Raw genomic sequence first — 14623 nt, 5'->3', positions numbered from 1 at the left:
TGCTCCAGGCTATACAGCACTTCCTGTCACTATGGACTGCTCCAGGCTATAGAGCACTTCCTGTCACTATGGACTGCTCCAGGCTATAGAGCACTTCCTGTCACTATGGACTGTTCCAGGCTATACAGCACTTCCTGTCACTATGGACTGCTCCAGGCTATACAGCACTTCCTGTCACTATGGACTGCTCCAGGCTATACAGCACTTCCTGTCACTATGGACTGCTCCAGGCTATACAGCACTTCCTGTCACTATGGACTGCTCCAGGCTATACAGCACTTCCTGTCACTATAGACTGCTCCAGGCTATACAGCACTTCCTGTCACTATAGACTGCTCCAGGCTATACAGCACTTCCTGTCACTATGGACTGTTCCAGGCTATACAGCACTTCCTGTCACTATAGACTGCTCCAGGCTATACAGCACTTCCTGTCACTATAGACTGCTCCAGGCTATACAGCACTTCCTGTCACTATAGACTGCTCCAGGCTATACAGCACTTCCTGTCACTATGGACTGCTCCAGGCTATACAGCACTTCCTGTCACTATGGACTGCTCCAGGCTATACAGCACTTCCTGTCACTATGGACTGCTCCAGGCTATACAGCACTTCCTGTCACTATAGACTGCTCCAGGCTACAGATCCTATTTCCCTCTGTCACAGCCCAGGAAGGCAGGGCAGGGAATGTGAGGCAGTCAGAGAGGAGGGACTGTAATGTCAGCTGCTCCATGGTAAGTGCTATATAACTGGTCATTCCTTTGTCTCCTTTCTATTGCTGTAATGAGACGCCATGACCATGCAGGCAGGCTGGCATGTGCTGGAGCAGCAGCCGAGAGCTCCCATCTTGAGGCCCAAGCACAAGGCAGAGCAAGACAGAAGCTCAATTCCAGTGTCACACCTCCTCCAATGAGGCCACACCTCCTCCAATGAGGCCATACCTCCTCCAATGAGGCCACACCTCCTAATCCTTTCCAAACAGTTCCACCAACTGGGAACCAAGTATTCAAATATACGAACCAATAGGGACCATTCTCATTTAAACCACCATAGTCAAGAATACTGTATGAATTTTAAAAAGACATAGATCTGATGTGGCTCATAGGCTGGTCAGGACCTCAGATTCAGTCCCCAGCAACAAACATAACAATATGGAAACAGAAAGAATAAGAGTTTGGGGAAATATGGTGTAGGATTTTAAAGTTTGTGAGAAGCAAAAAGGGAAATCCATTTAATCCAATCTAGGGGAGAGGAACCTATTTTGTCTCTCTATGACCACCAGTCTCTGCCAAGTTCAGTACCATCTTCCCTCCCGGTCTTGAGAACTTCTCCCTACATATAGGAGAAAGTCGTTGGGCAGGTGGTCCTGATGCTCCAGTTCCCACAACCTGTCTTAAGCTTAGAATGTGACCTTATTTCCTTAATGCTTAGCCACTCTCCACTTCCTCAGCAATAAAAGAAATATTGCCACATGCTGTGTAGAAAGAAAAAAACTAGTGCATGTTCTTGATTTTGGAAGCACAGGAAAGCATGCTATAAGAAGCTTGTGCGTGGAAACTCTATGCTATGGTTCACAGAGGTGACACAGTAATGGCCTTGAAAATAACTCAAGAATTCGTGGAGCCAGGTGTGGTGGCAACACCTGGAGTCCAGTCCTTGGGAGCTGGGGGCTGGCCTAAATGACAGACATGTCAAGATCCCATTCCAAAGGGTAAAGTCTGTGGAGATGTTTATTATTGAGTGTAAAAGAGAAAAACATATTTGCACAATTTAATCTTATTGTAGTGTAAATAGTATATACATTATGTCATCATTATACGTAGAGGATGACTGTGATAACTGTTCTCAGAAGGCTATTCAATAACTTTCAGAAAGAAACTCTCCCAAAGACGGAATATAGAACATTGTATGTATGTGTGTGTGCACAAATGTGTGTATGTATGTGTGTGGTGTGTATTTTAAATTTTTAACTTTTATTTTATATGTACGAGTGTTTCCTGCACGTATGTCTGTGTACCACATACATGCAGTGCCTGAGGAGGCCAGAAAAGGACGCTTGTATCCCCTGGAACTGGAGTTACTTTACAAATGGTTGTGAACCACCATGTGGTGCTGGGAATCAAACCTGAGACCTCTAGAAGAGAAGCCAGTGCTCTTAACTGCTGTGCCATCTCTCCAGTCCCAGGTGTGTGTATATTTTGGGGGATAGAGTCTTAAGTAGTCCAGGCTAGCTTCAAATCAATATGTAGATGAGGGTGACCTTGAAAACTTCAGAGCCTCCTGATCTCCACCTCCCTAGTGCAATCTGGGATGCTATTTTTTTGAAATTTTTACAAATAAACATGTTTGTTTTTGTTTTGTTCTTGAAACAGAGAAAGACCTAAAACATTTTATTCATTGTTAGTCTTTTGGGAGGAGAGAGCTCCATTACAAAGATTTGAATTAAGTGAGCTTCTTAGGAAGCTGTCATCAGTGGCTTAAAATGATGACTTGAAGGCCAGGTGTGGTGGTGCATTCTTGTAATCCCAGCATCGCAGGCTAAGCTTAGACTGATCTACACAGAGATTCTTGTCTCAAATTAATAACAACAGCAAACCCTAATTACTCCTTCCAGCAGAGGGCGCTCTCCTTCGCTCTCCAGCTGTCCCTGGTATCAGCGGTGGAAAGAACGTTTTTAAAGTTTCACTTCAACTCAGCTGGGACACTCAAGCGTACTTATTGGTTTGCTTGGCTTGAAATAGACTTTTCATTTTGGAATAATTTTGGATGTACAGAATTTTTTTCAAAATTAGTACCGATTTTCCGTTTGCCCTTTGCCCAGCTGCTCTATTCACGTCTTACATAACGTGCTTCATTTAGCAAAGCTAAGAAATGCACTGAGTACGTTTCTACCAGCTGGACTCCCGGCTCTGTTTGCATCTCAGCAGTTTTCCACCAGCTGGATCCGGTCCAGGACAGCACTCTGCACTCGGAAACATTCCTTAAAGAAACAAGTGCATCCTAACTGTAACGTGGCAAATTGCCCTTTACATTTTGCGCAAATGTCTGTATTTTTTAAGGAAAAACAACGTGCACTGAAATTTAACTTCTCTTCTTATTTCCACAATTTAAAGTTATGAAGCATTCCCGGTCCCTACCTTACATCAGTTTTAATAATTTGTACCTCTTCTTATGAATATTTTCCACAATGCTCCCCCAGAAGAAGGCCATAAAAAGACGGACGTAGCTGAGTGCTTTCATCCTGCAGGCCTGCCCTGTGACAGCTCTCTGTGCTGTCACTTTGTTTCTGAGTAATGCTACCTCTCCTCTTAGGGAAAAGAAAAGGTGAACACCAGTAGGGAGGACGCAGGGAAGGATAGAAAGGGACAAATATGAGCAACAATTATATATATAAATTTATATTATACAAAGATATATTATATTTTTACATATAGTATATTCTATATACTATAAAATATATAATATAACCATACATAATTTTTATATTATATTATATTATATTATATATTAATAAATTATATATATATATATATATATTTCAGCTTTAAAAAGAAGGGGTGGTACATGCCCATAACCCCAGCACTGGGTAGGCTGATGCAGAAGGATGACACATTTAATGCCAGCTTCAGCTTCTGCTATATACTGAGAGCCTGTTACACAAAATTAATTGAAAAAAATGGCAGCTCAGGGTGTAGCTCTGGTAGAAGTAATAATGCTTGTGCCAGGTTTAGTGTCTCAAAAATCACAGCTCTTGGGACTGCCTCACTTTGAGGCCAGCCTGAGCTATAGTAAAAATTCAGGCTTAACATGTACAAGGCCCTGGGTTTCGTGGTAAGTACCCCGTCCCTGCAAAATGAGATGGAGGTTAAGGATTCTGCAGGACTTAGCTGGGGCTACGTGGAGATAGTATTAGGTTTAGTCATGACATTACAGTTAGAAACATTCTAAAGCATTTGCAATCAAGTGATTTACTTTCAAATATTTAATCAGATGACAGGGGAGCAGGCTGCTTCCCTGGTGGTCATTACTTTTTGCTTTTGTGTATGACTGAAAACCTTGTAACTGAAGCATTTGGACAGTGAACATTTAAAGAGCTGAATAGTCCAGGTGTGTCAGCACAGCTGGTAATCCCAGCGTTTGGGAGACGAAAGGAGGAGGATCGAGGCCAGCCTCAGCTATGTGGTGAGTTTGAGGCCAGCCTCAGCTACATGAGACCCTGTCACAATTAATAAAGTAATTGACTGATTAATTAATTGAAAGAGTTGAACAGTAGAAGCTTGGCATTCATGTACCAATAGCCTTAAAGCCATCGGCTGCTAGCTGGTCTAACAGACATCCTAACAGACAAGTAACCTATCAACCTAGGTCTCTAGCTCTTGTGTCAGAAATACAATGTCTCCCAGGCACCGAAGGAAGAGCCAGAGGGATGGAGGAGCCTGTGCTTGCCCCTCCAGGGACTTGAATCAGACTTGAAGCTTGGAGTAGAACCAACCATGCAATAAACACTGAATAAAAATGAATCCAAGCTGCTTGGCAAACCCCATATTTCAAGGTGGAGATTTTATGTGCACCTCTTTCTTAGTTTTATGAGTTTGCATTGGATCACCTCAGCTATGCAGTTAGTGAATAGAAGAATTACTGTTATTATTACTATTATCAGAACCACTTGCGCCCGTCATTTCTAATTATAGTAATTATTGTGTCTCCGTAAATCATTTCCCCCAGAACCCACAACCCTGCATAGCAATCATGGCGTTTGGGTTTTTTTTGTTTGTTTGTTTGGTTGGTTTTGTTGTTGTTGATCATTTAACTAACTTACTAAATTAACTACTCTGCTAATAGCGACCTCCTTCCTCCTTGCTGGAGCGTTGTCCCTTTCCCCAACCATCCAAGGCTCTGACTCAATAAGCTGTTGCTGTGCTCTGCTCTGTGGCAAGGGCGCCATCTGTCCAACCTGTTTTCTGTCTCTTTTTATCCTACAGCAGAAGTATTGGGAAGCCCTAAACTCGGAGCAGGTATGGACAAATGTTTGCTCTCTTTCGGGAGGAACTTCCACAGCTTGAGTTTTCAATTTCTGTTCTTAGACTTCCTTGGGCGGAGCGCACGACAATTCTTTTCATTTAAAAATCGAAAAGGGAATGCAGTCTGGAGATACGGCTTAGAAGTGTAGGACAGCTATAAGCTTAGGAAAGCTTAGTGCCAGTACTGCCAAGAAAATAAATAAGAAAGATCAGGAGACACGTCTGGGGGATCTGTGGGGCCTTGGGTGGGTGGGGCTCTCTTTTCAGTCTTTTTTGTACCAGGGAGTATTCAGAGTAGATTGGCTCAAAGGAGGGGCTCAGAGAAGAGATGTGTGACCCAGTGAGACAAGAGATGTGTGACCCAGTGAGACACAGTCCGGGTGGGTCTGGGAGCCGTGGGATAGCTACAGGTCACAAGTGGTCTGTGGGGTGTGTCTGCAGCAGTGGTTATGAGAAACAGCCACACACTCTCGGCTGTCTGTCTGTGTCCTCAGGCAACTGGCAGTCTCGTCACTTACAAACTAGAGGAGCATATTTCCCAACAGCCACCTGTGCCTGTCATCCTTAGCCCAGGAGTGTTCGTGACACATGAATACATCACCACTCACCAAATTAAACTATGTGGTTTTTTTTTTTTAATTGCTCAGAGCATCTCAGCATGTTATCCTACAGATTCTGAAGTCAGAGACTTCAAATACCTTCTAGGATTTAATCCACGTTAAAGGGTTCACTTGCTCTAAGTGTCGGACCGTTTCTGTTCATGGGCGGGTGAATCCATCAGGGTTAGCACTAATTACTTAAGAAGCGTTTGAGGAGTTGCAACAGTGGCTTTCAAACATCGGAGTATCTAAGAAGTTCTGTAATAATTTGTTAAGATGACAAACTGTATGTCTCGTCCCACTGTCAGTGTCTGCAGAGCCCCTAACGACTGGTGGCATGGTGCTTTTAGCATTGTTGATCCAGAAAACGTTCTGAGATCTCTGATCCCGGACTTTGGTCTGTGCTTGCCAACAGTACTCATAAAAGGTGTCCTGTCCATCCTCAGAGGACAGAGCAGGTCCCTGCTTCTGCCATCGAGCACATGGTTCTGGGGCTAAGGGCCACTGAGTTATTTCATGGAGAATCTTAGACGTGTGGAAAGGATTTGGTTAAAGGTGCCGAGTCTGCAACCAAAACTATGCAGAAAGTTTGCAGAACCCCAGACAGGTACCCCAGAGCGCTAAGCTGCATGAACCAAGTTATGTCAGAGCCAAGTTTGCAGGGTCACTGGGCTGCAGGGGTCTTTTTAAACTCCCTCCCTCCCTCCCTCCCTCCCTCCCTCCCTCCCTCTCTCCTTCCCTCCCTCCACCCCTCCCTCCCTTTCTTCTTCCTTCTGTCCCCCTACCTCCCACTCTCTAATCCTTCTTTTCAGACCTCTGCAGATTTCAAGTTGTCATTTTTTTTTAAGAATTTATTTATTTATTTTGTGTAAGTACACTGTAGCTGTCTTCAGACACCCATATGAGGGCATCAGATCTCATTATGGTTGGTTGTGAGCCACCATGTGGTTGCTGGGATTTGAACTCATGACCTCTGGAAGAGCAGTCAGTGCTCTTAACCACTGAGCCATCTCACCAACCCCTGTCATTTTTATTAGAGTTGGTGATGGCAGTCTTCATCTTGCTGAATCGGCTTTTTAAAAATTGTGTGTGCATGTGAGAGAGAGAGAGAGAGAGAGAGAGAGAGAGAGAGAGAGAGAGAGATATCACATGTGGATCAGAGAACAACTTACAGCAAATCAGTTCTGCCCCTCCATCATGTGGCTCTCAGGGATCACACTCACACTGTCAGACTTGGCAGCAAGCACTGTTTATCCACCGAGCCATCTTGCTGGCTCTGAAATGACTTTGTAGAAAATATTTTATTTTTATTGTTTGTGTATGGACACTTTTTGCCTGCATGTATGTCTGGGTACTACAAGCATGCAGTGCCCAAGGAGGCCAGAAGAGGGCGTCAGGTCCTCTGGAATTGGAGTTACAGATACTTGTGAGTTGCACTGTAAGTGCTGGGAACCAAACCAGTAGCCAGTGCTCTTACCGCTGAGCTATGGCCCAGAGTCAGCCTTTGAGTGTTTACTGTAGACAAGTCCACTGAGCCTCAAGCTGAGAGGAAAGCTGAAGGTAAAGGTAGAGAGCTCTGCTCTGCTCTTCAGGAACTTGTCATCTCCAGGAGGGTGAGGCAGATGTCCAAAGAGAGGCCAGAGCTGTCTGTGTGTGGATGAGATGTGTGTTGGAGGTAACCCCGAGTGAAGGGGGAGAGCTCACTGGGCTAAAGCTCCAGAGAATAAAGCTTGCTGCTGGGGGAGCTGTCCCTTTGGGCAGGAAAGAGAATTTGCCTGTTCTTTTCCAGGAGTGTTATTTATCAAGGAGATTTCAGGACAGGGGTTGGCGAGGGAAAAGATGGGAGAGATAGAAAGGGAGGTGAAGTTACTCTGTTCAGGTTGGCTGTTCTGTCAGCCTTTGACTCAAAGCTTCACTGTATGGGGCTGTGATACCATACAGTGACTCATATGGTGAGGGCCAGAGACTTAACTGAGTGGTACGACATTTGTCTCGCACGCTCAAGGCCCCGGGATCCATCCCCAACACCACTAAAGTTAATAAAACCATATTCTCTCTCTGGATCCTAGAACACAGGTCTGGCTAGCTTGTGTTTACTGACTTGCCCTTGCCTTTGCTGTGGTCACTTGGGGATGGCTGGGTTATAAAAGTTGGAAGGAATGGATCTGTCACAGGAAGATACCTTTTCTATCTTTTCTTCACAGTGGGACCCTGAAGATGTCAACCTTGAAAGGAAAAAGGACCCAGAACTCCTTAGATCCCAGGCTCACAGGGCCTCTTTGAGCCCAGTGGACTTGACCTCTGATGACTAACATCTTCAGGAGCCAGGTCATCAGCTCGGGACTCAAAGTCAGGCATCTGTCAGTAACTAGATGGGGACCAACCTATGATGCCACCCATGTCAGGGATGGAAGCTGCTACGGACGCTTCCCAGGGAGTGAGGGGCCCTGAGCTGTCATTTAGCTTGGTTACTCTACACCACAGCTCAGCATGGAGCCGTGGACCCTGTGGACAGATGTGCACATGCCCCGTTCACAGACGGATCCTGTTTGTAAAGATACGCTTTCTTCCAAACGACATGGGATCTATTTCCATGAGGTTCAAGCATAAACATTTTCTGCTTAATAACGGGATCGAACTCGCCAAGAATTACTATTTGGATCTCAGCAGAATGTATTCTTCAAGACTCAACTAAGCCCAGGTGAAAGAGTCGGTCCACCAGCTAGGAGACCAGGTCATGTGTACAGGAACTGACTTCTGCACACCAATCATCGGCAGGACAAAGGCAACCACTACCTGTTCTGGAGTAGCAGGACTCCCTCCAGTGTGGCAAAGTGTGTGCCGAGGCTGGCTCTCATGTGCTTTAGCCGGTAGCAGAAAGCCTGCTTTGCATACGGCACAATGTGAAGGGTGCTTCACATTCAGATAGCAAGGCTATCTGAGGATGATTTTAATAACATGACCATGAATGAGGGGAAAAGTAAAGGGAATGGGGACAGGCAGGGCCTAGCGCAGGGTGAATAAATTTTGGTTGAATGAGTTAAAAATGTCTCACGGTGGAGAACAGGAGTCAGTCTGAATCCCAGCATAGAGGGCTGCCACGAGGGGACCTGGGAAAAATGCCAACACAGCTCTGCCCCCAGCTGGCCCATGACCCATCTGTGACTCAGCTGCAGCTGCCCAGTTGCTCCTGAGGGCAAGTCCCAACCGTGTGGAGAACGGGGTGCCGGCGGAGATTGGTTGGTCATGCCGGTTTCTGCATAGTTCCTAATCCCCTGGGTGACCTCTAAACGAAAATTCAAAGCTACTTTATTTGCTCTGGGTCCTTGGTTCGCTTGTAAGGTGTCTTGTCGAAGTCAGCATTGCTGTATAGTCTTAACACTGAAGCCACTGTGTGGGGGGTGGGGGGATCATGGAGGATGTGGTGAAATGGAACATTCCAGCCCGGAACATTCAAAACTAGAGGCAGGGAAGAGAGGAAATCTAGTTAAGGAAGGAGAGACCTGACGTGGCGCAATGTAGTTTTCTAAGGAGAGAGCTGGAAAGGAACCAGGCTGTGGAGATTAGGGACTTAGTGCTGAATTCTGTCGCCAGGCAGGACACCAAAGCAGGAAGGTGACTGACTGACTTGCTCAAGCTGACTACAGTTAGTGAGTTTCTCATCCTTGACTTTTCATGAAGCAGAAATGTAGTCAAGGATACAGAGTAAACGTGAGACACATGCTTAAAGTATGTTCCAAAAAAAAAAAGCCAAAAACAAACAGAAAAAACCCAGGACTGTAAGAGGCCAAGGTAACCTCAAAATCATGAACTTCCGACATCTCAGCTTTACAAGTGCTGGGATTACAGGCCCCAGCAACCAGGCCCAGTCTCTCACTTTACAGATGAGGAAACATGTTTAAATACAGTATCCAAAGTATCAGCCCCACAAGTAGAAGTAGCCATAATACATGGTAATGAAGGCCCTGCTAAGCCCCTGGAGTTTGAGGTATGTTACCTGCCGGAGAAGTCTGTATGGTTTAAGGAGAGCTCTCGTTACTAAGTGCTCTTAAAGGTTTGCCTGGAGGGCTGTGGCTTAGTGAATGCTTTCCTAATATGTACAAAGCCCTGGCTTCTGCTTCTAGTACAGCAGAAGGGGGTAGAATGATAGTCACCTGGAATCTGGGACGTGGAGGCAGCAGGAGTCGAAGTTCAGGGCCGTTGCACCTATCTGCGTAGCTCCACAGCAAAAGTAGGCGGGAGATGTATGAGACCCTGGGGGTGGGGTGGGAAGGAGAGAACTGTACAGACCTTGAAGAACTAATCCCCTTAAATCCATCCAGTCACTCCAGAAAGAGGTCACGAGGACCATCTGATGACAGACGCACAGCTGTCACACTGAGAAATGAGTTACCAGTCTAAGGAAGCTCTGGGTGCGGGAAGGAGCATGACCAGTTGTTGGGAGCCGCAGTGATTCGCCATTCCAAGATGGCACGGGCATCCTGTCCTCCCACTAGTGAACAATTGACTGCGCAGTTGCAAAAGGCAGAAAGTGCACCAAAGTCACTGCCCATCCCGGGCGTAATATGGGGTGATGAGTGAACAGCCAATCAGAAGTGAACATGCCACTCTAGGGTATATATAGCAGTGCCTTTCCCGGGCTTGGGGCCTTTTCCGCTTCTGCTGTTACAAGAAGTAAAGCCTCGTCTGTAGTGATACCCGATTACTGCCTCCGTGTCCTTTTTCAAGGGCGAAGGGGACACAAAAGAGGTGCGAGCAACAACCAGTCAGTCTCCTGTGCCGCTCTGAGTAAGTGTGTTGTCCTTCCCCAGGCTGAGTCACGGTTTCCCCGTCTATAACAAGAAAGGCCAAGCATGGTGGCTCACACTTGTTTGGAAGCTGTGACAAAAGGGCTTCCACAAGTTCAGGGTCAGCCTGGCTACTGAGACCCAGTCTCAAAAGAGCACCAGGCAGGACGTGGTGGCTCATGTCTTTAATACCCTCATCTGAGAGAGAGGCAGGCAGATCTCTGTGAGTTCAAGGCCAGCCTGTTGTACAGAGTGAGTTCCAGGACAGTCAGGGCAACATAATGAGACCCTATCTCAAACAAAACCAAACCCAAAACAACCACCACTGAGCAGGGGATATAAGTACAGGTCAATGGTAGAGCACTTGCCTAGCATACACGGGCCCTCAGGTTCTGTCCCCAGCACGAAAAAAGTTAGACTTCCTTTTTTCTTTCATGACTGTGCCAGTCAGCAGTTCACACAAGACTAACATCTTTATACACACTCAGAAAGACATGCTACATGAAGGTAAATTTCATATACACCTTGAAAATCTGTATTTACTTATTTTTTTAAATTGGTTGGTTGGTTTTCCTGAGACAGAGTTTCTCTGTGTAGCCCTGGCTGTCTGGGACTCACTCTGTATGGCCTCGAATACAGAGGTCCGCCTGCCTCTCTGCCTCTCTGCCTCTCTGCCTCTCTGCCTCTCTGCCTCTCTGCCTCTCTGCCTCTCTGCCTCTCTGCCTCTCTGCCTCTCTGCCTCTGCCGAGTACACTGGGATTAAAGGCATACACCACCAACGCCTGGTTTATTTTTGTTGTTTGTTCTTAGCCTGTGTATGTAGTACCTGCACTTCGGAGCATGTATGGAGGTCAAGGTGACAATTTGCAGGTGTCAGTTCTCTATTTCCACTATGTGGGTTCTGGGCAACAAGCAGCTTTACCAGATACTTACCCTTCTCCCCCAACACACACACACACACACACACACTCCACCTGATTAAATTTTATTACCTGTTTGAGATAAATACTCTTGGGAGAAGATATAGCTGAGTGGGTTTGCAAATACTTAACTTGCACAAGACCCCGGGTTCAATTTCTAGCATCAAAAGAGTCAAAACCTTCACAACACTTCATGACACTTCCCAGGTTCCTGCACGTTCTTTCCCGCCCCCACCCCACTCACATTTACCTGTGCAGACACTTATCAACTCTTGTTTCTGGAGTTAAAAGGCCATCCATGGGCAAAGGGGGCTCTGCTTCCAACAAACTCAGATGCACCGCAGTGTTCAAAGCTCTTTAATTAGTGAGAGATGATCTCTGACAAGTTCAAGACGGGCTGGATCAAGCGTTACAGAGACCGCCTAATAACGAGTAGGGACAGGTGGGCCTGTGATCCCAGTTATTCCAGACCACGATAGGAGACTGGCAAAATCCTCAAGCTCCAAAATAGCCTGGATAATTTTTAAAAAATCCAGTCTCAAAGGGTAATTTTTAAAATATGTATGTATGTATGTATGTATGTATGTATGTATGTATGTATGTATAATTCAAGTGGGATGAAGCTACTCTCAGAGGCAAAGCGTGTGCCTAAAACACGTCTGGTTTCAATCGCTAGAGCCGAAGAACGTCTAATCTGCTTTCTATTTGCCTAAATCTGACAGCCAAATACGGCGCCGGACATTGGAACTATGGTTTCAGAACAAGGCAGGTCATTAAACTCCTGGGTTTCTGCTCCTGACATACGGGCACCCGGCGGGCAGCGGCCGGCCTTTGGAGGGGCATTTCTTCCTACTCCTCAGGGTATGGCTGAGGGTCGGCCTCTCCCCTGCGGGTCGCTGCCCCCTCTTCTGACTCCGAGGCTCATCCTCGACCGCCCTCGGGGGATAGCAAGTAGTGTCCTCTAGCAGCAGAGGGCTGCACAAAGTGGGACTGAATCAGGATAACAACTCCAATTGGAACCATTTGCTCCATCGCGGGGCACTTCCGGGAAGGGAGGTGGGGAGCGGCGGAGCATGCGCACCATGCCTCTGCGAGCAGCACAGGCTCCGCCCAGTGGACCTCCAGCTCCTGGACTCCTGGCTTACTCTGCCTGGGCACCCCTGACTTAAGTGTCTCCCCTCCTGGGGGGGAGGGTGCTGGGGGTGTTAAAAGATAGTTATAAGGCTATTGTGTATTATATATATATATATATATATATATATATATATATATATATATAATATATATACTACATACTATATACTATACAATATATAATATATATTGTAGGGCTATATGTTATAATATTATAATATTATATATATGTACACATATATATATATATACACATATGTATATATATTTATTATAGGGCTATTCTGTGTGTTTGCAGTAGCCCGGAGCTGTACTGCAAACCATTCTTCCTAAGTGCATTTAACTTAAAAAAAAAAAACAAAAACAAAAATGCAGGTGCATGATTTAACAAAAGAAAGTCAAATCGTGCCAAAGTTTATAAGGAAAACAACGGCGCTCTGCCCACACATCCCCAACAGCTCCATTTTCAGCTTCCTTTGGGTATTTTGTTTTGCCTCTAGCGACAGATACTTGTGTCTTTGCACAATGTCAAAATGCATTAACAGTAAATTCAAAAGCTACTTGGAAGTCTAGATTTCCCTTGGTAGCACACAATCGGCAAACACAAGTTCTTTTATCTGATCTTAATTGCTAACTCTCAGACCACACACTCACACTACCATGTAACTTGTATATTGTATGTATGGGTTACACAACAGCTACATGTGAAAGGAGGGGGCAGAATCAGAGGTTTCACTGGAGGCAGAGACAGAGGGCTGTACAGATGCAGTTATGGCAGGTGTTATGAAGATGCTAAGAAACACAGTCTAGACATTAGGCTAGAGCCAAGCCATAGGGTCACAGGGTCCAGCCTCACTGCAGATGCTCAGCTTAGAACTATGGGGGCGAGGTGAAGGACCTGATTTGGACAGATGAACAGATGGACCGACAATGTCAATTCTAGCAGTGGAAACTGAGCTGAGCTGGAACTCTGGGGATAGTAGAATCTTGGGTGGCAGCTGAGCCGTGGTGGAGAGCATGCCTTTGACTCGGAAGGAAGAGGCAGGTGGATGTGTTAGTTCCTGGACAGCCAGGACTACACAGAGGAATCCTGTAGTGAGGAGTGGGGCGCTAGTTGAGGAGTCATTGGTAGTGCCCTGTTGGGTGTCCTCTTATGTACTCTGGGTGAGGGCGGTGCATACTCCGTTGGTCTAAGTGTGTTTCAAAAGTTATTGGGCCTGGTTTTACAGATAAGGATTTAATCACACCCAAGTGATCCTACATTCCTAACTCACTTTGAACATTTTATAAGTGATGGGTTTTTACTTGTAGGAATAAGTTCTTGATTAAGTCTGTGCCCATGGGTGTTGCTGGACTCATGCCGGTGTTCTCATGTATGCCAAGGTACACAATCACCCTGCCCCTGCATATGCACTCAGAATGGAGCTGAATGATGCTTGAAATATGACAAGGCTCAGCCTGAGAGCCACTGTTTTGCACACTGTGGAGTGACCTAGAGCAGGGCACAGCACTGATCTCCATGTATGCACCTTATAGCAAGCACAACACTACTCGGCTTCATCCCCAGACATCAACCTGCTTTCCAGCTACAAGGTTGTACGTTTTTTAGCTCGATTACCTCCAGTTTCCCACAGGTCAGGAGTCACAGTAGTTAGACAGGGATGTTGGCAGATCAAAAGGTAAAAACAGCCTATTACTCATTCAGAGATGCTGTGGAGGCTTCCTACCAGGAGCCCCTGGTAATTCCCTAGCTAGACCCCAGCTTCTGAGTTCTCAGGTCATGTGGACCTGAGTACCCGCTGACCATCATCAGCCTTTGGCCAAATCTGGCAATCTCTGCTGCTCTGTCCTGAACTGGATGGTTTCCTATACCCTTTCATCCTGCAAGTGTCCAGTATATGGAGTCTTTCATGCCAGGGGATCATCTAATGCCACAGGGAAAAAAAAAGCTCACAGACACTCGTCACCACCCTGTTATCCCAGGACACCTGGCTGCATATGATGAGAGCCACTTCACAGGTCCTGGAGGGTCTGACTAGCTAGCACTTCTTACTGAATGTGTATTCCCTACAGTTCTGATACTCAGATTCAGGATCTTGACCTTCTCCCTGATGACTCCCTAAGTCTGGACAGGGCTGTGTGGTTCTAGCTTCTCAAATGAT

The 14623-nt window shown here is 46.0% G+C and overlaps 1 protein-coding gene across 4 annotated transcripts in view; it reads left to right on the top strand.

Annotated features, from left to right (window-relative positions):
* Tmem44 (transmembrane protein 44) overlaps positions 1 to 10322 on the top strand; it is a 36848-nt gene extending 26526 nt beyond the window's left edge. For 2 of the 4 annotated variants that reach the window (XM_034515825.2, XM_034515822.2), the window contains 2 exons: positions 4983 to 5015; positions 7825 to 10322. In XM_034515825.2, the coding sequence (XP_034371716.1) occupies positions 4983 to 5015; positions 7825 to 7932 (141 nt within the window). In that variant the 3' untranslated portion in view covers positions 7933 to 10322. Of the gene's footprint in view, positions 1 to 4982; positions 5016 to 6047; positions 6255 to 7824 lie in introns of those variants that run through there. The other 2 variants (XM_076942771.1, XM_034515823.2) reach the window with 2 other exon arrangements.
* The last annotated feature ends 4301 nt before the right edge of the window (positions 10323 to 14623 follow it).

Source organism: Arvicanthis niloticus, chromosome 12 (genome assembly GCF_011762505.2).
Source record: "Arvicanthis niloticus isolate mArvNil1 chromosome 12, mArvNil1.pat.X, whole genome shotgun sequence".
Taxonomy (NCBI): domain Eukaryota; kingdom Metazoa; phylum Chordata; class Mammalia; order Rodentia; family Muridae; genus Arvicanthis; species Arvicanthis niloticus.
The sequence above is the reverse complement of the archived record's forward strand: the minus strand, read 5'-3'. Positions and strand labels throughout refer to the sequence as shown.